The 21,394-nt window shown below is 38.8% G+C and overlaps 1 protein-coding gene across 3 annotated transcripts in view; it reads left to right on the plus strand.

Moving 5' to 3' along the window:
* Positions 1–5,093: 5,093 nt before the first annotated feature.
* The window catches only part of LOC133613711 (ATP-binding cassette sub-family C member 4-like), a 149,663-nt gene continuing 133,362 nt past the window's right edge, over positions 5,094–21,394 (plus strand). For 2 of the 3 annotated variants that reach the window (XM_061971439.1, XM_061971438.1), the window contains exons 1-5: positions 5,094–5,308; positions 11,630–11,740; positions 18,259–18,379; positions 18,468–18,692; positions 18,761–18,850. In XM_061971439.1, coding sequence (XP_061827423.1) covers positions 5,235–5,308; positions 11,630–11,740; positions 18,259–18,379; positions 18,468–18,692; positions 18,761–18,850 — 621 coding nt within the window. In that variant the 5' untranslated portion in view covers positions 5,094–5,234. Of the gene's footprint in view, positions 5,309–11,629; positions 11,741–18,258; positions 18,380–18,467; positions 18,693–18,760; positions 18,851–21,394 lie in introns of those variants that run through there. The other variant, XM_061971440.1, reaches the window with a different exon arrangement.

The following is a 21,394-nucleotide window of genomic DNA, read 5'->3' on the forward strand; positions in this document are numbered from 1 at the left end:
ATTTTAATTAACGTGGGATTATTTTTTGTATTTAGAAATAATAGTACCAACTTTCTTTCTTTTTTTTTTTTTTCTCCAACATTTGTGGCACTGGCGTGGCGCCCCCTGATGGACGGCGCCCTTAGCATTTGCCTATACGGCCTATGCCACGGGCCGGCCCTGGGGGGAGGGCACAGCTCTTGTCTGCAAGGCCTCCAGATCCTCAACCTTTTGCGGCCGGGCCGCCTCCTGTGCTACTCCTAACATGGCCAGCGCCTCCACTATCCTCTCCAGTGGGTTTTCCGCCGACACCACCATCCTCTCCAGTGGGTCTACCGCCAGCTCCAGCTTCGCCTCTGGCACCTCAGTCAGATCCTGCCTCGTCTCCGTAGTCAGCTCCAGCTACCCCAGTGGGTCTTCCAATGGCGCCACCGGCCCAGCAGTCTTCATCGGCTCGACCACCAGCCCAGCGGTCTGCTTGCCTGGCGCAAGAGCGTCCTTCAGGCGCTCATGGCCTGCCACCTCTTCGGCTACGTATGTGGCCAATTCATGGACGCCCTGCGCGCCATCAGCAGCGACGCCCATGATTTGGGTGTAAAACTCTTTAGCTGCTGAGGTTCTCCAGCCGCTCGCTTCTGCCTTCTTGTCGGCCAAAGATGTGGCCAGTGCATGGACGCCCGCCTCACTAGCTGCAACGGCATTCAATTCGCCGCCGCCACCTGACTTGTCCCAGATGGAATCGAGGACATTTAGCCTGGTAACCCGCCGCCAGCCCCTCCCGCCACCCTCGCATGATTTTGGACTCAGCTTTTATCTTTTGTTCTGGTTTGGGACATCTGGAATCCTTCCTTTGAGGGGAGGGGGTGTACTTTGTCACACTAGGTCATATTCTGTGTTTGTTAAGTATTATTTTCCTTAGTTCAGTGCTCGTTTGCTCCTTTGCTTACGTTTTTTTGTTGCTAGGTGGCTGATGATTTGCACCTGCGTTGTTTTTTGATTAGCGTCTTCGCCTGTTTTCGGCCCTTAATCACTCTTCCTTTATTTTCTGGTGTCATGTGGAACTCTTGGTGGCACGCTTGGTTTTTCTGTGTTTTTGTCGTAATCTATAAATTAAATACCGTATTTTTCGGACTATAAGTCGCAGTTTTTTTCATAATTTGGCCGGGCTCCAGTGCGACTTATATATGTTTTTTTCCTTCTTTATTATGTATTTTCGGCAGTTGCGACTCTTTTGCTAATGTTTACTTACAATTTAAAATGCATTTAAAAAAAACAACGTGTTCTTGTCTTACATAAGGATTGCGAATAATAGGCCAAATAAAACAATAAGTACAGTTCCCCTTTGATTAACATATTTGTTATTAATTTAGTTTATTTATGTTAGCACAACATCATTTGATTTTAATTAATTTTTTGTCAGTTATTTAGAAGTACCTTCTTATGCAGCATATTATTATAGTAAATAATCATCTCTGTGATTAACACACGGTTTAATATCATTTGAAAAGGCTGTAAACTTGTTAATAGATATAATTATTGAATACAATTAAAATAGCTGAAAAGTTGGGCCCTGAGGTGAAAAAGGTTAGGAACCCCTGGTATATATGACCTGCACATTTCCTTTTTAGTGACAGAACACGAGTCAAAACTCTCTGTATATCTAATATGATAGTCCCAAAGATTTTAAACAAACACATGGGCCAATGTGATGTCATTTACAGGCTGGATTTAGCTTATATAAGCTACTGTTTAAACAGTGCAGTCCAAAGTGCGGCCTGGGGGCCATTTGGTGCCCGCAATTTTTTTTTTTAAACGGCCCACGGCACATTCTAGAAATATTATGGCAAAAAAAAATGGGAGAAAAGGCTTACAGATGAAATGTAACAAAAAAAAGTTGTACTGTTGATTCTATAACAAAAAGCTGCCAACTGGCTGTTTTTTTGTACTTCAACTGTCATTGTTAAAAAAAAATAAAAAAAATAATTAAAAGCAATGTTGTTATGAATTCTTGACCTATTGAAGACTCCAATTACTTCACATCAAATATTCCACTTTGAAATATTTTTGGGGAGAAAATAACATGTTTTGTGTGTTTGCTATATGTAAAAACTTAGTATTTTATGACAAAAAGGGCCAAAACAAACTAACAAACAAAAGAAAACAAAAAAAAAAGTATGAACACTTATAATCGACAAATGGATATAAAGTTCAGCTACATATTTAGGTGTTGAAAGTAAAAATAAATAAATAAATGCATGACTGATTTGTAACACTTTTATAAGTGGGGCCTTTTCAGCTAAAAAAAATTATAGTACATCAAAATCAATGTTGTTATTAATTATATACCATTTCTAGGCTCCAATTATTCGAATTATTCAAATATTCCACACTTTTTTTTTTTAAATAGAAATTGAAAGAGTAAATAAAAACAAATTTCTAGGCTTAATGACTGATGATAAATTGAACTGGAAATCTCATGTAAAAAATATACAACATAAAGTAGCAAGAAACACGTCAATAATGAATAAATCACTCCATATTCTCTACTGCTCGCTCGTGTTTCCATATCTGAGTTATTGTGTAGAAATATGGGGAAATAACTACAAAAGTACACTTCATTCATTAACTGTGTTACAAAAAAGATCAGTTAGAATAATACATAATGTTGGATATAGAGAACATACAAACCCTTTATTTATTGAATCAAAAATACTGAAATTCCACGACATAGTAAATTTACAAACAGCTAAAATTATACACAAAGCAAACTATAACCTGCTACCCAAGAATGTACAACAATTCTTCTCCACAAAAGAGGAGAAATATAATCTTAGAGAAAAAATGTAATTTAAAACATTTGTACGCACGTACAACACTTAAAACCTCCAGTATGTCAGTATGTGGAATTAAATTATAGAATCAAACAATGTACTAATGTGATCCACTTCAAGAAACTCTTCAAACTTAAAGTGTTTACAAAGTACAAAGAAGAAGAACCATGATAAACATTCTGAATTTATCTCATCCATCTATTCATTTTCTAGTACTCTTACTCATCTCACCATATGAAATATAACTTACTTCACCAATTATTATTGATTTATTTTTATTGTTATTACTTATGGAGTATATTGTGAATACATTGAGAACAAAAGTGAACAAAAGTTTTAGCAACTGTTATGTAAAGGAATAGGGGTAGGATTAAATGAGCTCTGCTTCTTCCTACTCCTTTTCGAGCATGTCGAATAGAGGAACTGGATGAATCATGTTGTAGCACGCATGTTCCAAATAAACACAAACTCAACTCAACTTTGAAAATATTGTGTGTGTGTCTGTGTGTTGGGGGATATATATTGCATATGTTGTGTTTTTGCCATAAAAACTGAGTTTTCTTTTAAAAAATGGCATAAAACATCAACAATTAGATCTGAGGTCCAGAGATTTAAGCGTTGACAAAAAAAAAAAGTAATAGTAGACATGACTTATTGTAATGGTTTTGAAAATGGAAAATGTCAAAAATGGCGCCCGCATGCTTTGATTTCTCAGTGTGCTGTCCACAGTGGAAAGGGTTTGGTTCAAACCAGGCCTGGGAAAATTAAAGCCCGGGGGCCACATGCGGCCCGTTGAGCTTTTCAATCTGGCCCGCCGAACATTCCCAAATAGTTTTTTTAGGTCTTTAAGATGAAAAGTACCCCGCCTTCCGCCCGATTGTAGCTGAGATAGGCTCCAGCGCCCCCCGCGACCCCGAAGGGAAATAAGCGGTAGAAAATGGATGGATGGAAGATGGAAAGTGTAGCTGCCATTATGATGTGCAGTGATGTTTTCTAATGACCGCAAGTCTTCAACTATACTAAGTATTTCAATGGTTGGAATCTGCGCTTATGGGGGATATACCAGTTACTATAATAATCTACTTAGTTAAAGTTAAAGTTAAAGTTAAAGTACCAACGATTGTCACACACACACTAGGTGTGGCGAGATTATTCTCTGCATTTGACCCATCACCCTTGATCACCACCTGGGAGGTGAGGGGAGCAGTGGGCAGCAGCGGTGGCCACGCCCGGGAATCATTTTGGTGATTTAACCCCCAATTCCAACCCTTGATGCTGAGTGCCAAGCAGGGAGGTAATGGGTCCCATTTTTATAGTCTTTGGTATGATGAGGCACCAAGCAGTGTGGGATGGAAGCGTTTCCACAGACGCGGAAGGAGATTTTCACAAAAAAGTTCCAAAGCTTAGTGATATATAGATTAGAAAGTACTTTATTGATCCCTGGGAGAAATTTTAGCAAATATCAGCTATATCAGATTGTAGCTGGGTTTATTTTGTACCCTTCGCGTTCACATTTCACTGTTTGTTCCATTTTTGTTGCGTTTCACTTGATTGTAAAATATGTCGATCAAAAGGGGGTGTGACGTTCATATGTTGTCAATATTCAGTGTTTTATCCTTCATAGGAAAATGTAAAATTCCATTACGTTTTTTAAGGAGTTTTTAGCATTCAATCAGACATTATTGTGAGGTTTTATATTAGTGTTCCTAAAAATAGATATACCAGCCGCCAGACACATTTTTTTCTCTAAATGTGGCCCCGGAGTCAAAATAACTGCCCAGGCCTGGTTTAAACAAACAACATATTTACAAATATGAAACAATTATCGCCTAGCAATTCAAACTTTTTGAAAAAATTGTACCAATCATCTCGCCATGCATTCCAAATAAAGCGTTTACTTTCAAATATGTCATTTATCTATGACGTCAACGTTATTTCATCGTCACAGTACGTTTTCTGCCTGCCGTTCTCTCATTCACCAGCAGATGACGCCACACTTCACCGCACGCATCACCTGTGTCGTACGAGTACTCACGTCTGATTTAAACAAATATTCATGTCCTACTCCTCCTGGCTTTACTGTTTATATCTGCAACATTTGGTATGTTTTACCACTTCCAGTGTACTTTCGGTTTTTGCGGCGGCGGCGGCGGCGGTGGTGGACTTCCGGCCTGAGTTAAGTAGCCCTTTTGTTGATTGACACCTCTGCCAGGCAATCACAGCAGATCATGGGCGTGGCTACCCTGCACGTACACGCCCCCTGCACGCGCCGCTTGGCTGCCGAACCGGCTGCTTTCGAGCAACGTTAACTGCTGCTAACAGATGTAATATTGGCATAAACTCGCCAACAACTTTTTTTTTTTTTTCCTTCTTACTTTCTCGTAGCTTGGCAGCAGAGAAGTATCCGTGTTGCCTTCCAGCAACATGGAAACCCGGCGGAGAGACACCAGGGATAATCCGTCGGTCAAGGCTAATCTTCTTTCCAGGATTTTTTTCTGGTAAGAAACAGCAGCGTTTGACACACACACATTCTTGTATTTGTTACCTTCTTGAGACCTCCGAATAATGCCTACCTCTGTAGGACCACCCTTTCTAGACATATAAAGATTTGTATTTACAACATTGATAATATATACATACTATGCAAATATAAAAAAGCTTGTTGTGAAAAATGTGTTGGAATTTCACAAGGAAAAGGTAACCATTTCACATGAACAACGTAGAATTTTGTCAGCATTATAATAAAAGTCGTCATTTTACTCAACGCAAGTCAAAATTTTACAAGAAAAACTGAACAGTTGTGCAATGTTATGATAAAAGTTGGAATTGTACTCAATAACAGTTGCAATTTTACAAGAAAAGCTTAACATTTTGATCATTTTTTGAAAAGAGTTGTAATTTACTCAACAAGTCACAATTTTATAAGAAAAGTTAAAAATTTGGGCAATATTATAATAATAATCGGAATTTTACTTGGCAAAATTGTGACAAAAGTCAGCTGTTCACCTGGCGGTTTTTTCGGGGATGAACAGGGAAGTCCTTTAGCTGCCGTCTTGTTTTATCATATATTGCTGCCTTTACACCATTCAATGTTTACTTTTGTATGCACATTAAATCAACAAAAAACCCTGACTTTGGAGCAATGTTCACATACTCTAGAATTTGGCTCTCTATTAGATGCAATGGTTTTCTGTATTGGGACTATGATTTATGTCCTAACTTGTTCATGGAAGGTACTTTTCCTTGTTGATGGGTAGAAATACAAGAACACACACATATTCTTGTACTTGTTACCCTCTTGAGACCTCCGAAAAATGCCTACCTATTGTAATAAAAGTTGTCATTTTACTCAAAATTGTACAAGAAAAACTGAACATTTGTGCAATGTTTTGATAAAAGTTGGAATTGTACTCAATAACAGTTGCAATTTTACAAGAAAAGCTTAACATTTTGATCATTTTTTGAAAAGAGTTGTAATTTACTCAACAAGTCACAATTTTATAAGAAAAGTTAAAAATTTGGGCAATATTATAATAATAATCGGAATTTTACTTGGCAAAATTGTGACAAAAGTCAGCTGTTCACCTGGCGTTTTTTTCGGGGATGAACAGGGAAGTCCTTTAGCTGCCGTCTTGTTTTATCATATATTGCTGCCTTTGCACCATTCAATGTTTACTTTTGTATGCACATTAAATCAACAAAAAACCCTGACTTTGGAGCAATGTTCACATACTCTAGAATTTGGCTCTCTATTAGATGCAACGGTTTTCTGTATTGGGACTATGATTTATGTCCTAACTTGTTCATGGAAGGTACTTTTCCTTGTTGATGGGCAGAAATACAAGAACACACACATATTCTTGTACTTGTTACCCTCTTGAGACCTCCGAAAAATGCCTACCTATTGTAATAAAAGTTGTCATTTTACTCAAAATTGTACAAGAAAAACTGAACATTTGTGCAATGTTTTGATAAAAGTTGGAATTGTACTCAATAACAGTTGCAATTTTACAAGAAAAGCTTAACATTTTGATCATTTTTTGAAAAGAGTTGTAATTTACTCAACAAGTCACAATTTTATAAGAAAAGTTAAAAATTTGGGCAATATTATAATAATAATCGGAATTTTACTTGGCAAAATTGTGACAAAAGTCAGCTGTTCACCTGGCGTTTTTTTCGGGGATGAACAGGGAAGTCCTTTAGCTGCCGTCTTGTTTTATCATATATTGCTGCCTTTGCACCATTCAATGTTTACTTTTGTATGCACATTAAATCAACAAAAAACCCTGACTTTGGAGCAATGTTCACATACTCTAGAATTTGGCTCTCTATTAGATGCAATGGTTTTCTGTATTGGGACTATGATTTATGTCCTAACTTGTTCATGGAAGGTACTTTTCCTTGTTGATGGGTAGAAATACAAGAACACACACATATTCTTGTACTTGTTACCCTCTTGAGACCTCCGAAAAATGCCTACCTATTGTAATAAAAGTTGTCATTTTACTCAAAATTGTACAAGAAAAACTGAACATTTGTGCAATGTTTTGATAAAAGTTGGAATCGTACTCAATAACAGTTGCAATTTTACAAAAAAAGCTTAACATTTTGATCATTTTTTGAAAAGAGTTGTAATTTACTCAACAAGTCACAATTTTATAAGAAAAGTTAAAAATTTGGGCAATATTATAATAATAATCGGAATTTTACTTGGCAAAATTGTGACAAAAGTCAGCTGTTCACCTGGCGTTTTTTTCGGGGATGAACAGAGAAGTCCTTTAGCTGCCGTCTTGTTTTATCATATATTGCTGCCTTTACACCTGTCAATGTTTACTTTTGTATGCACATTAAATCAACAAAAAACCCTGACTTTGGAGCAATGTTCACAGACTCTAGTTTTTGGCTCTTTATTAGATGCAATGGTTTTCTGTACTGGGACTATGATTTATGTCCTAACTTGTTAATGGAAGGTACTTTTCCTTGTTGATGTCTCAAGAAGGGCAGAAATACAAGAACACGCACATATTCTTGTACTTGTTACCTTCTTGAGACCTCCGAAAAATGCCTACCTATTATAATAAAAGTCGGCATTTTACTCAAAATTGTACAAGAAAAACTGAACATTTGTGCAATGTTATGATACAAGTTGGAATTTTACTCAATAACAGTCGCAATTTTACCAGTTAAGCTTTACATTTTGGCGATTTTATGAAAATAGTCGTAATTTTACTCGACAAAAGTCACAATTTTATAAGAAAACTTAAAATTTTTGTCAATATTATAATAATAATGATTTGAATTTTACTTAGCAAAATCTTTACTCAAAAAATGTCACTATTTTACAAGAACAACAAGAAAATTGGCAATACTGTGATAAAAGTCAGAATTTTCTATGACAAATGTCACCATTTTCCATTAAAAAGTTATAATTTTACATAAAAAAGTTACAATTTTACGAGAAAATATTGCAATATTACAGAAACAGAAAGAATATGAAAAATGATTCCCAATTTTATAAAAAAAAAAAGTCGACACATTGTGAGAAAAAGATTGCTTGTAGTTTATTTTTTGGGGAATTTTTTGTTTGTAATTGGTTTTTAATCTTCATTATTTACTTTAAACTATTACAGTATGTCTCTATATGCATATTTATTAATTTTTTTAAATTAATTTTGGCCAGAGGGGGAGCATTTCAATTTCTTACACACACTTGTTATTTCATATGTTGACCAGACAGGGAGCACTTTTAAAACCGACACACAGTCAATTTGAAAAATCCCTCCTTTTTGGGTCCACCCTAATTTTGATAGATTTTACCACCAGGGGTGGAAATGAGACATTCTCTATTAGATGCAATGGTTCTCTGTATTGGTACCATGATTTATGTCTTAACTTGTTCACCGGTCCTCATATGGAAGGCACTTTTCTTTGGGGAGCAATGCAAGAATACACACACACACGCACGCACGCACGCACGCACGCACGCACGCACGCACGCACGCACGCACAGGATTGTATTTGTTACCTTCTAGAGACCTCCTAAAAATGCCTACCTCTGTAGGACCACCCTTTCTAGATGTATAAAGATTTGTATTTACAACATTAATAAGATATACATACTATGCAAATATAAAAAAGCTTGTTGTGAAAAATTAGTTGGAATTTCACAAGAAAAAGGTCACCATTTCACATGAAAAACTTCGAATTTTGTCAGTATTATAATAAAAGTCGTCATTTTACTCAACGCAAGTCAAAATTTTACAAGAAAAACTGAACATTTGTGCAATGTTATGATAAAAGTTGGAATTTTACTCAATATCAGTCGCAATTTTACCAGAAAAGCTTAAAATTTTGGCGATTTTATGAAAAGAGTCATAATTTTACTCAACAAAAGTCACAATTTTATAAGAAAACGTAAACATTTTGGCAATGTTGTAATAATCGGAATTTTACTTGGCAAAATTATGACAAAAGTCATAATTTTACTCAAAAAATGTCACTGTTTTACAACAAAAAAAAAGGCAATATTGGGATAACAGTCAGAATTTTCTATGACAAATGTCACCATTTTTTATTAAAAAGTAATAATTGTAGGTTTAGGGACGACATGGCGTAGTGGGTAGAGCGGCCGTGCCAGAAACCTGAGGGTTGCAGGTTCGCTCCCCGCCTCTTACCATCCAAAATCGCTGCCGTTGTGTCCTTGGGCAGGACACTTCACCCTTGCCGCCGGTGCCGCTCACACCGGAGAATGAATGATGAATGAATGAGTTGTAAAAATGAATGATGGGTTCTCACTTCTCTGTGAAGCGTTTTGAGTGTCTAGAAAAGCGCTATATAAATCTAATCCATTATTATTATTATAAAAAAGTAATAATTTTACGAGAAAATATTGCAATATTACAGAAACAGAAAGAATATGAGAAATTGTTCCTAATTTTATAAGAAAAAAGTCGACACATTGTGAGAAAAAGAATGCTTTTAGTTAATTTTTTTTATTTTACATTTTTTGTTTGTAATTGGTTTTTAATCTTCATTATTTACTTTAAAAATATTATAGTATGCCTCTATATGCCTATTTAAAAAAAAAAAAATTTTGGCCAAAGGGGGCACATTTCAATTTCTTACACACTTGTTATTTCATATGTTGACCAGAGGAGGGAAGTGGAGAGAATTTGAAAAATCCATCCTTTTTGGGACCACCCTAATTTTGATAGATTTCACCACCAGGGGTGCAAATGAGACATTCTGTATTAGATGCAATGGTTCTCTGTATTGGGACCATGATTTATGTACTAACTTGTTCACCGGTCCTCATATGGAAGGTACTTTTCCTTGTTGATGTCTCAAGAAGGGTTGCAATACAAGAGCACACACACACACACACACACACACACGCACACACACACGCACACAGAGACACACACACAAACACACACCTGAGTGTGATGGCGGGTAGCCGCAAAAGTACCGTTTACACTTCTTTTGAGGTGGCGACTTGTCCAGGGTGTACACCGCCTTCCGCCCGATTGTAGCTGAGATAGGCTCCAGCGCCCCCCGCGACCCCAAAGGGAATAAGCGGTAGAAAATGGATGGATGGATGGATAGGACAAAAGCACATGTTTAATGTTCAGAGTTAATATTTATCTTAGAATAAAAGGTTCAAGTAGCCACACTTACTGTACCTATTTATGCATTAGCCGGCTCATTGGACACTACACTATTTTTTAATGTTGTTTATCATTCACAATCCTTATGTAAGACAAGAGCACAGGTGTTCTACTAATAAATAAGTGAGCAAAAGTTTGCTTACAAAAGAGCCTGTGGGTCATTCTATTCTGCCTATAAAGCGCTTACAAAACATCCAACATCTTTCATCAAGGTTTTATCAGTGGCGGGCCGTGCTTTTCAAACTAGGCCTTCAGTGGTGTCTTCAATGATTACCTCTCAAAATAGCATCACTGATGTCACCACATGACAATTGCTGGAGAAATACTATGAAGAAACACATTTACGCACTACTGGGCATTGTACAAAACAGGCGCATTTAAAAATCAATAAGCACGCATCAGCAATTAAAACATATCTTATGTGTTACTGTCAAAATTAAAATTGCAAAAACATATTGAACGTGAAAAAATAAAACAATTAAATATCTGAACTCACATTTCATCGCCGGGACAGCTGAGCTAGCTTCCGAGGTTGGCCGACATCGTCTCACAAGATGTAGTTTCTCTTTAAATATCCTTCTTGAAAATGGCCTTGCAAATACATGTGTTGTCTTGTCTAATCATAAAAGATGCAGATGAAGCTGGTTGGCTGAGTTCTTAAAAGTTTACTCCACAGTGTGCTCAACAAAAGCATCCAGCTGCCGGCATTCTGAAGGCCCCGAGCAGATTTCGTACAGCATGGCAACATACGCTAGCTGAATTTTGATTGGATACAAACTCAATCTAAAAACAACAGCACTGGAAGGAGCATAATATGACATGGAGAGAATATGAATACTTTTATATATTTAGGGAAAGTAAATTAAAAATGACTTTTATCTTTAATTATGATCATGATTTCTGGTTATGTTAGGCCAGCAGAGAAGGCCTTGCTGGCCCTGATGGCACACCACTGGGTTTTATATATAAATGCACATGTAATAACAGGCACATTTATAATGTAATATCTATGTATTTTGATCATAAACTTTAGTTCACTTACAATTCTGTTTATTATTGTTTCGGGTGGCCACATATTGTTTTGTGCATAAATATGATTGTTTTTTAAATTCATGTAAATTCATATACTGACTTTGTGAATTGGTTTTGCAGTTGGTTGAATCCCTTGTTCAGAGTCGGCCACCAGAGGAGGCTAGGAGAAGATGACATGTACAGGGTTCTTCCCGAGGACGCATCGGACAGACTTGGGGATGAGTTACAATGGTAAGACAGAGACTCTTCAGTCCCTCCAGGATTTTGCGATGTCACAATCGGGCCATCCACCCATCTATCCATCCATCTTCTTCCGCTTATCCGAGGTCGGGTAGACTTCCCTCCCCCCAGCCACCTCGTCCAGCTCCTCCCGGGGCATCCCGAGGCGTTCCCAGGCCAGACGGGAGACATAGTCTTCCCAACGTGTCCTGGGTCTTCCCCGTGGCCTCCTACCGGTTGGACGTGCCCTAAACACCTCCCTAGGGCGGCGTTCGGGTGGCATCCTGACCAGATGCCCGAACCACCTCATCTGGCTCCTCTCGATGTGGAGGAACAGCAGCTTTACTTTGAGCTCCTCCCGGATGACAGCTTCTCACCCTATCTCTAAGGGAGAGCCCCGCCACCCGGCGGAGAAAACTAATTTCGGCTGCCTTTACCTGTGATCTTGTCCTTTCGGTCATAACCCAAAGCTCATGACCATAGGTGAGGATGGGAACGTAGATCGACCGGTAAATTGAGAGTTTTGCCTTTCGGCTCAGCTCCTTCTTCACCACAACGGATCGATACAGCGTCCGCATTACTGAAGACGCCGCACCGATCCGCTTGTCGATCTCACAATCCACTTTTCCTTCACTCGTGAACAAGACTCCGAGATACTTGAATTCCTCCACTTGGGGCAAGATCTCCTCCCCAACCTGGAGATGGCACTCCACCTTTTTCACAATCGGGCCAATTCAAGCAAATTTGACAAACCGCCACAATTAGGTACGACCTCGCAACTTTCCCTGATGCCCGCAATTTCTCTGCACATTTTGGCCAATCTGCGTAGTTTCACCAATCAAATTTATATACTGAATATTGTATTTGATTTATATATAAACATTTATTTATCAAGGATAAGACAATCAAGAACATACTTTCATTTGCAATGCTGACCTAGCAATGAGGCAAGCGCTTATATGACTGAGATGTTAAAGTGTGATGGTAACCTCTCATCGTCTGTTTACCAGCTCTTAAATCTGTTGGAACATAAATTAATGTTTAAGATGAACAAGCACTTTTTAAGCATAAACATACACGGAGAATGTCTGCAACTTCTGGACGACAGCAGACAACGGTAAATCAGAAAAACCTTTGGTGGTGTTCTTCTATAATTATAATTAATTATGACAATTATTAGTCATACATAATGAAAACAGTACACTAATTTGACAATAAACTGAGTATCTGAGCCGTATATAGAGAGACTAGTGTTGTCCCGATACTAATATTTTGGTACCGGTACCAAAATTATTTAGATACTTTTTGGTACTTTTCTAAATAAAGGGGACCACAAAAAATTGGCATTATTGGCTTTATTTCAACAAAACATCTTACGGTACATTAAACATGTTTCTTATTGCAATTGTGTCCTTAAATAAAATAGTGAACATACAAGACAACTTGTCTTTTAGTAGTAAGCAAACAAAGGCTCCTAATTTAGCGGCTGACATATGCAGTAACATTGTGTCATTTTCCATTCTATTATTTTAGCAAAATTAAGTTGATTGGCAACACTAAATTGGCCCTAGTGTGTGAATGTGAGTGTGAAAGTTGTCTGTCTACCTGCGATGAGGTGGCGACTTGTCCAGGGTGTACCCCGCCTTCCGCCCGATTGTAGCTGAGATAGGCTCCAGCGCCCCCCGCGACCCCGAAGGGAATAAGCGGTAGAAAATGGATGGATGGATACTAAGGACAAGTGGTAGAAAATGAATTATTAATCTACTTGTTCATTTACTGTTAATATCTGCTTACTTTCTCTTTTAACATGTTCTATCTACACTTCTGTTAAAATTTAACAATCACTTATTCTTCTGTTGTTTGATACTTTACATTAGTTTTGGATGATACCACAAATTTGAGTATGAATCCGATACCAAGTCGTTACAGGATCATACATTGGTCATATTCAAAGTCCTCATGTGTCCAGGGACATATTTCCTGAGTTTATAAACATTATATACATTTAAAAAAAACTTAAGATGTTGTGATGCCAAAAAATACCGATGTAATCATAGTAGTATCGACTAGATACGCTACTGTACTTGGTATCATTAAAGTGGATGTTAGGTGTAGATCCACCAATGCCGTTAAGCTTCGATGTGTAGTGAAACATGTATAGCTATTCCTCGAACTGTAGGGAGGATACTTGTAAGAAACTTACTTTGTCGCCATGGAGGTGAGGATTAGTGTTTTAGAAGTAGCTTTCAGAGGCTGTATAGTACCGAATATGATTCATTAGCATCGCGGTACTATACCGTACAAACCTAAGAGAGAATATGGACGACTCTGTTTTAGAGTTGGTCCCAAACATGGCGCTCTGTAGTTACGTGAGGGGCTTTTGACCAATCAGATAGCATGGCCAGAAAATCTCTTAAATAATTGGTCAAAAGCCCATCACGTGACGACAGAACGCCATGTTTGTAACGTACCCTGAAACCAAGTTGTGCATAATCTCTCTATTGACAGCTATGCTGAGTATGTGCTTTTACTGCCATCTGGTGTCTACTTTTAAGTCTGGTATAAAATGAGGAAAACATCAATACAGTATTTGTTTTCCAATTTATATTGAAATCCTGTGCTTTTTAGGTTAATGCTACAATGAACACTTAAAATATTGATAACAAAATTCATAAAAGCACAAGTTGATTAAATGTTATTGGAAAAAAAAAATGCCTCAAAATATCGCAACTTTGCAAATTTTAGGCTGAAACAATAAAAAAAAAAAGCCAGCAAAATCCTGGAGGGACTGACTCTTGAAATGTTTTTGTTTATAAACTTTCATGACATGTAGGAAGTATTCATCGAAACATGTATTAGCTTCTTTAAAGCTAAACAATAACGCCATAATTACAACTCCATCCATTTTTTTTACCAAACCACTTGTCAAAGATAGGGTAAACTGGAGTGTGTCCTGGTCGCCAGCCACTGGCTTGGCACATATGGACAATAAATCACACCTGTGGATACATGGGAGGAAGCCTGAGTAACCGAAGAAAACCCACGCACACACAGGGGGAGCATCCAAACGCCACGCACAAACGCCCAAACAAATTTGAACCCTCAATTTTCCGATTGTGCGGCCAACAAGCTAACCGCTAGTCCACAATGCAGCCAATTAAAAACTTAAACAGTGGTACTTCAACTTAAGAGTGTTTTGAGATAAGAGCTGTCTTTCGGCTAATTGTTATCCTTTAAGTTGCAAGCAAACATTTAAAATACAAACATCTGCGTCATAAGTTGCTTTAGCAAATGTCAGCGAACCCCGTAAGATCCGACCAAAACATCCGGTCTTACTTGCTACTTATAGCTAGAGATACATGACATTTATTGAAATAAAGAAATAAATCCTCAAAAAAAAAATGACAGTGTGTGTAGTTGACTTGACAAAGCAATTTCAATTTAAGCATATTCCAGCTAGTCTGTACCATACTGAAGCAGAATGAGTAACACCAGCCAATAATGCTAAAATAATATCAAAACGGCTGACATTTATCCATGAAAATATGGAAAAGCTGCTGATTGTGTGGTTGACGGCAAAGCAGCTGGAAGGAGATAAGTCTTCTCTCCAGGTTAAAGGCTGTACATTATTATTACATTACTTAATAAAACTACTGTAGTTCTTAGTAGCACTTTTTTTCCCATTTAAAAGGCACATGTTAATATTTAGTTGTCAGGGGGTGGGAAAGCACCATTTAAATTGATTTCAGTTTTATTGAATGGGAGGCATTGATTTGAGATACAAGTGTCTTGAGTTAGGAGCGCCATCACAGAATCATTTAAGCTCGTAATTTAAGGTACTACTCTATATTGGTTTGATAAAACATCAATATTTTCACCCATTTTATGGGAAATAAGATAAACACAACACAATAAAACATCTGTTCTCATTACTCATTAGAGTCAAAGGTGAGCTGGAGCCTCCCAGCTGACTCTGGGCACATATAGTATAGACAAAGAAACATTCACACTTTATTGACACCTATGGACAATTCCTAGTCCCCAGTTGTACTTGGAGAAATACCGTGTAAACTCCACACAGTGTAGCTACACAATCAAACACATTTGTGCAAATAACCGACTCTTGCAGCTACGCAATTGTCATAATATTGTGCCTCATCCTAATTGGAGCTAATCTATTCAAAAGAGCTGTGAGCAGGTCACTGTGCAGCAAACTACAACCACAATACTGAACACTGCCAACGTTCTTATCTTTGTAAGTGCGTCATTTTCGATGCAGCTTTTGTATCGGATCTAAGGTGTACCTAATGTGTGCAAAAAGTTAATTTGGTACACATGTACGTCCTCAGGCCTCTCTCCCTCTTTGAGGAAAGTTGATATCACAGTTGATAATGTGCTTGAAGTTCAGCCCACCTATATATAGAAAGTACCGCTCAGCGTGTGACAAAAACAAGGCTGTTCTTTCCACACTCTTCTCACTATTTGGGAGTGAGACATTTTAAGCAATCAATTTGCCTGAATATATTTTGGTATATTGCAGTCAGCTGGTCATGTCCAAGCTGAGATGATTACAGGTATGTAGCGATGTCTCACACATTCACAGAGTAGTGCTGTCTGCCTAATAGACTAGTTTGTCAGGTATGCTTGTGACGCAGTAATATGGTGCTCCCAGCAGCGACTGGAGCCGAGGACCCTCAGTCACACAGCAGTTGAACTCTGTGTGACCGCTGGTGTTTTGTTTCATTGCTAAAATTATTTGCTAGCGAGGCACCCACAAACAGTTTTCTGATAATGGCAATGAACTGTACTTGACTGCACAGACAATAAATGAAAATGCCCCTCATAAAACTATTCAATAGAATAGTTCAGTTTTTTTCAACCACGGTGCCGCGGCACACTAGTGAGATACAGTCTGGTGTGCCGTGGGAGATTATCTAATTTCACGTATTTGGGTTAAAAATATTTTTTGCAAACCAGTATTTATAGTCTGCAAATTATGTGTTGTTGAGTGTCGGTGCTGTCTAGAGCTTGGCAGAGTAACCGTGTAATACTCTTCCATATCAGTAGGTGGCAGCCGGTAGCTAATTGCTTTGTATTTGTCGGAAACATGGTTTTTTGTGATCACAATATGAAGACGACAGCGGGAGGCAGCGTGCGGGTTAAAAGGTATCTAATGCTTAAACCAAAAATAAACAAAAGGTGAGTGCCCCTAAGAAAAGGCATTGAAGCTTAGGGAAGGCTATGCAGAATGAAACTAAAACTGAATGGGCTACAAAGTAACAAAAACAGAATGCTGGACGACAGCAAAGACTTACTGTGGAGCAAAGACGGGGTCCACAATGTCCATCCGAACATGACATGACAATCAACAATGTCCCCACAAAGAAGGATGAAAACAACTGAAATATTCTTGATTGCTAAAACAAAGTAGATGCGGGAAATATCGCTCAAAGGAAAACATGAAACTGCTACAGGAAAATACCAAAAAAAAGAGAAGAAGACACAAAGATAGGAGCGCAAGACAAGAACTAAAACACTACACACAGGAAAACAGGAAAAAAACTCAAAATAAGTCACGGCGTGATGTGACAGGTCATGACAGTAGACCTACTTTGAGACAAGAGCTATAGTGATGCATGCTTGGTTATGGTTTAAAGTCCATCCATCCATCCATCCATCCATTTCCCACCGCTTGTCCCTTTCGGAAGTCATATCCAACAATTGAGCCCATTTTTTACTGTCAACTGAGTTTTGTTTTTTAATGATTTCTGCTGGTGGTGTGCCTCTGGATTTTTCCAATGCAAAAAATGTGCCTTGGCTCAAAAAAAGTTGAAAAACCCTGGAATAGTTCAACTGTTTCAAGTCACTTGTTGCTAGGAAAAAAAGGTGGTGCACAAGAACATGGACTTGGCAGACAAAAGTTTTTTTTTACAACAAACATTCCAATGAATGAATATTGTATAATCCATTCATCCATTTTCTACCGCTTGTCCCTCTTGGGATCGCGGGGGTGGCTGGAGCCTATTCCAGCTGCATTCGGGCAGAAGGCGCCACCTCATCACAGGGCCAACACAGATAGACAGACAACATTCACACTCACATTCACACACTAGGGACAATTTAGTGTTGCCAATCAACCTATCAACCAGGTGCATGTTTTTGGAGGTGGGAGGGAGCCGGAGTACCCGGAGGGAACCCATGCAGTCACGGGGAGAACATGCTAACTCCACACAGAAAGATCCCGAGCCCGGGATTGAACTGACGACCTTCGTATTGTGAGGCACATGCACTAACCCCTGTACCACCGTGCTGCCCCCAAGGACACAACGGCAGTGACTAGGATGGCGGAAGCAGGGATCGAACCTGGAACCCTCAAATTGCTGGCACGGCCACTCTACCAAGCGAGCTATACTGCTGTAAAATGTAGTGGGTTTTTTCCACCATATTACTGTATTTGAAAATTATGAATCAATTTAGAAGTTGGATGTGAATCAATTTTTGAGCTCCCCTAATGTTTATGCTTTTTCAAGGTACTGGAACCAAGAAGTCAAGATGGCAGCAAAAGATCTGCGCCAGCCCAAACTTACCAAAGCCCTAATTAAGTGTTACTGGCGATCGTACGCTCGCATTGGAGTATTCATCTTCATAGAGGTATCATGCAACTACTGGTATTCATCCTAAAGAGGGCATATACTTTTTATTAAGCATAGTTTATTGTTTGATTTACTCAATTTACCAGGAAAGCATCAAATTAGTTCAGGCGTGGCTACTTGGGAAGGTAATTGAGTACTTTGAGAAGCCCAACGCCAGAAGCCCAGTTGCAGTCTACGAGGCCTACGGCTATGCGGCTGGCATCGCCATGTCCACTTTTTGGGCGGCTCTGCTCCACCATCTCTATTTCTACCAGGTGCAAAGAGCAGGCATGAAAATCCGCGTGGCCATGTGTCACATGATCTATCGTAAGGTCAGATCTATCAAGACACATCTGCATCGTAAGAACAACACTGTTGTAACACATTTGTTCTGCCATAGGCTCTCAGTCTTAACAACACAGCGCTAACAAAGACAACGACGGGACAAATTGTCAATCTATTGTCCAATGACGTCAACAGATTTGATGAGGTAATTATCTGGAAATAGCTTTTCTTGTTTTACGTATGCAAATTAGTCATAATCCATTGTGTTCCTATCCAAGAGCTGATATACAGTAAGTACAATGGTGGTAATGCTCAGTTCAGATTGACACTGTCAGTGGGGTTTTAACCAGAAATGCTTGGTTGTAAGTGGCTACAATATATGCCACAGGCATACTTGCCAACCCTCCCGGATTTTCCGGGAGACACTCGAAATTCAGCGCCTCTCCCGAAAACCTCCCGGGACAAATTCTCTCCCGAAAATCTGCCGAAATTCAGGCGGAGCTGGAAGCCACGCCCCCTCCAGCTCCATGCGGACCTGAGTGACATGTCAACAGCCTGTATTCACGTCCACTTTCCCACAATATAAGCAGGTGCCTACCCAAACATGTTGTAACTATAGAATGATGGAGGGCGAGTTCTTGGTTTCTTATGTGGGTTTATTGTTAGGCAGTTTCATTAACGTCCTCCCAGCGCGGCAACAACACACAACAACAGCAGTCATGTTTTATTCTACCGTAAAGCAGTTCGTCTGCCGTAAACAGCAATGTTGTTATAATATTTTGAGTTGGAGGCAATAACCAGGCGAGGTGATGAAGTATGTCTCTTTACTGTAGACTTCAGAACAGACTCACACACTTGACGTCAGGTGCGCAACACCACGTAAATCGTTGGCCAACCAAAAAGTAACCCCAGTACGCTATAGCCAACATTCACCAGGAGATGGCAACAGACAAACATAGATCACTCTATTACATTCCTACAAAACTGTACTTAAGCCACATTCTTTTTTTTTTTTTTAGTACTGAACTCTTAACCCTTGTTTGTAAACAATAACATGCTTATTATACAAACAGTATTTGTACACCTTTAACACAGATTTGTATACTGTCTTCAGAGATTCCGTTTTTTTGGTGGTACTCGAAACCTTTCTGGGTACGTGCGAAAGGGTGTTCAGCATGGTTAGAAAAATAGTGACAGAGAATAGAACGAGGATGGACAATTCAACCCTTAACTCAACAATGAGTAGATGAGTGTTATGTGTGTGTATATGTGTAAATAAATGAACACTGAAATTCAAGTATTTATTTTATATTTATATATATATATATAAATGATAATAAATGATAAATGGGTTGTACTTGTATAGCGCTTTTCTACCTTCAAGGTACTCAAAGCGCTTTGACACTACTTCCACATTTACCCATTCACACACACATTCACACACTGATGGAGGGAGCTGCCATGCAAGGCGCTAACCAGCACCCATCAGGAGCAAGGGTGAAGTGTCTTGCTCAGGACACAACGGACATGACGGGGTTGGTACAAGGTGGGGATTGAACCAGGGACCCTCGGGTCGCGCAGGGCTTTATTATATATATATATATATATATATATATATATATATATATATATATATATATATAATAAAGCCCTGCGATGAGGTGGCGACTTGTCCAGGGTGTACCCCGCCTTCTGCTCCAGCGCCCCCCGCGACCCCAAAAGGGAATAAGCGGTAGAAAATGGATGGATGGATATATAATAAAATAAATATATATAGCTAGAATTCACTGAAAGTCAAGTATTTCTTATATATGTATATATATATATGAAATACTTGACTTGGTGAATTCTAGCTGTAAATATACTCCTCCACTCTTAGCCACGCCCCCAACCACGCCCCCGCCCCACCCCGACCACGCTCCCGCCCCACCCTGACCACGCCCCCCACCCCCCACCTCCCGAAATCGGAGGTCTCAAGGTTGGCAAGTATGGCCACAGGTCAAAAAACACATTTTATCAAGAATAAATATATTTTTACATGTAAAGAAACAATGTAAAACACATAAATGACAAATTAAATGAACGTTCCCCGTCACCTTTACCTTTTGGACTCTTGTCGGCATGTTCGGCGAGCCGTGCAGACGCTATCCTCACACTTTACTGTGAGTTCTGTCTTGAATAAAGTTTCTCATCTTTATCAACATGCTGGCACTTGCAACTTTCTTTGGAACAAAAGTAAGTCAATTTGCAGCTCTGTGCAATAATCAAAATCACAGCGATTGAGTCACCAATGCATGGGATTCTTTGTTTGGGCACTCTGTTCCGCGTACTAGCTTGTCGCGTACAATGTTTGGCCGTACGATAACCGAGACGACATACGAGAAGCGCAGCAACATTTAGTGGAAAACCGAATCAAAGGAGGGTGTCACAAGTATGTATGTTCCTTTATCGCGGGGGTACGTTCCAGATTCCCCCGTGGTAAGTGAACTTCTGCAATGAAAAAACGCTATTTATTTTAGGATTTATATGAATATTATATAAATTTCAAGCTCTCCACACAGTTCATACACTATTAAACCTACATAATTTATAGGTACTTAAATCTTAACGGTATTCCAAGATGCTTTAAAAGCCTTGATGCACTGAGATGCAGTGAGTGAACCGCAAAGTAGCGAGGGAACACTTTATTAGATATGTTTATGAAAGTAGTAATCATAAATGAATATCAACTTGACAGTGTCAGTCAGAA

The sequence above is a fragment of the Nerophis lumbriciformis genome, linkage group LG13, assembly GCF_033978685.3.
Source record: "Nerophis lumbriciformis linkage group LG13, RoL_Nlum_v2.1, whole genome shotgun sequence".
In the NCBI taxonomy this organism is placed as follows: Eukaryota; Metazoa; Chordata; class Actinopteri; order Syngnathiformes; family Syngnathidae; genus Nerophis; species Nerophis lumbriciformis.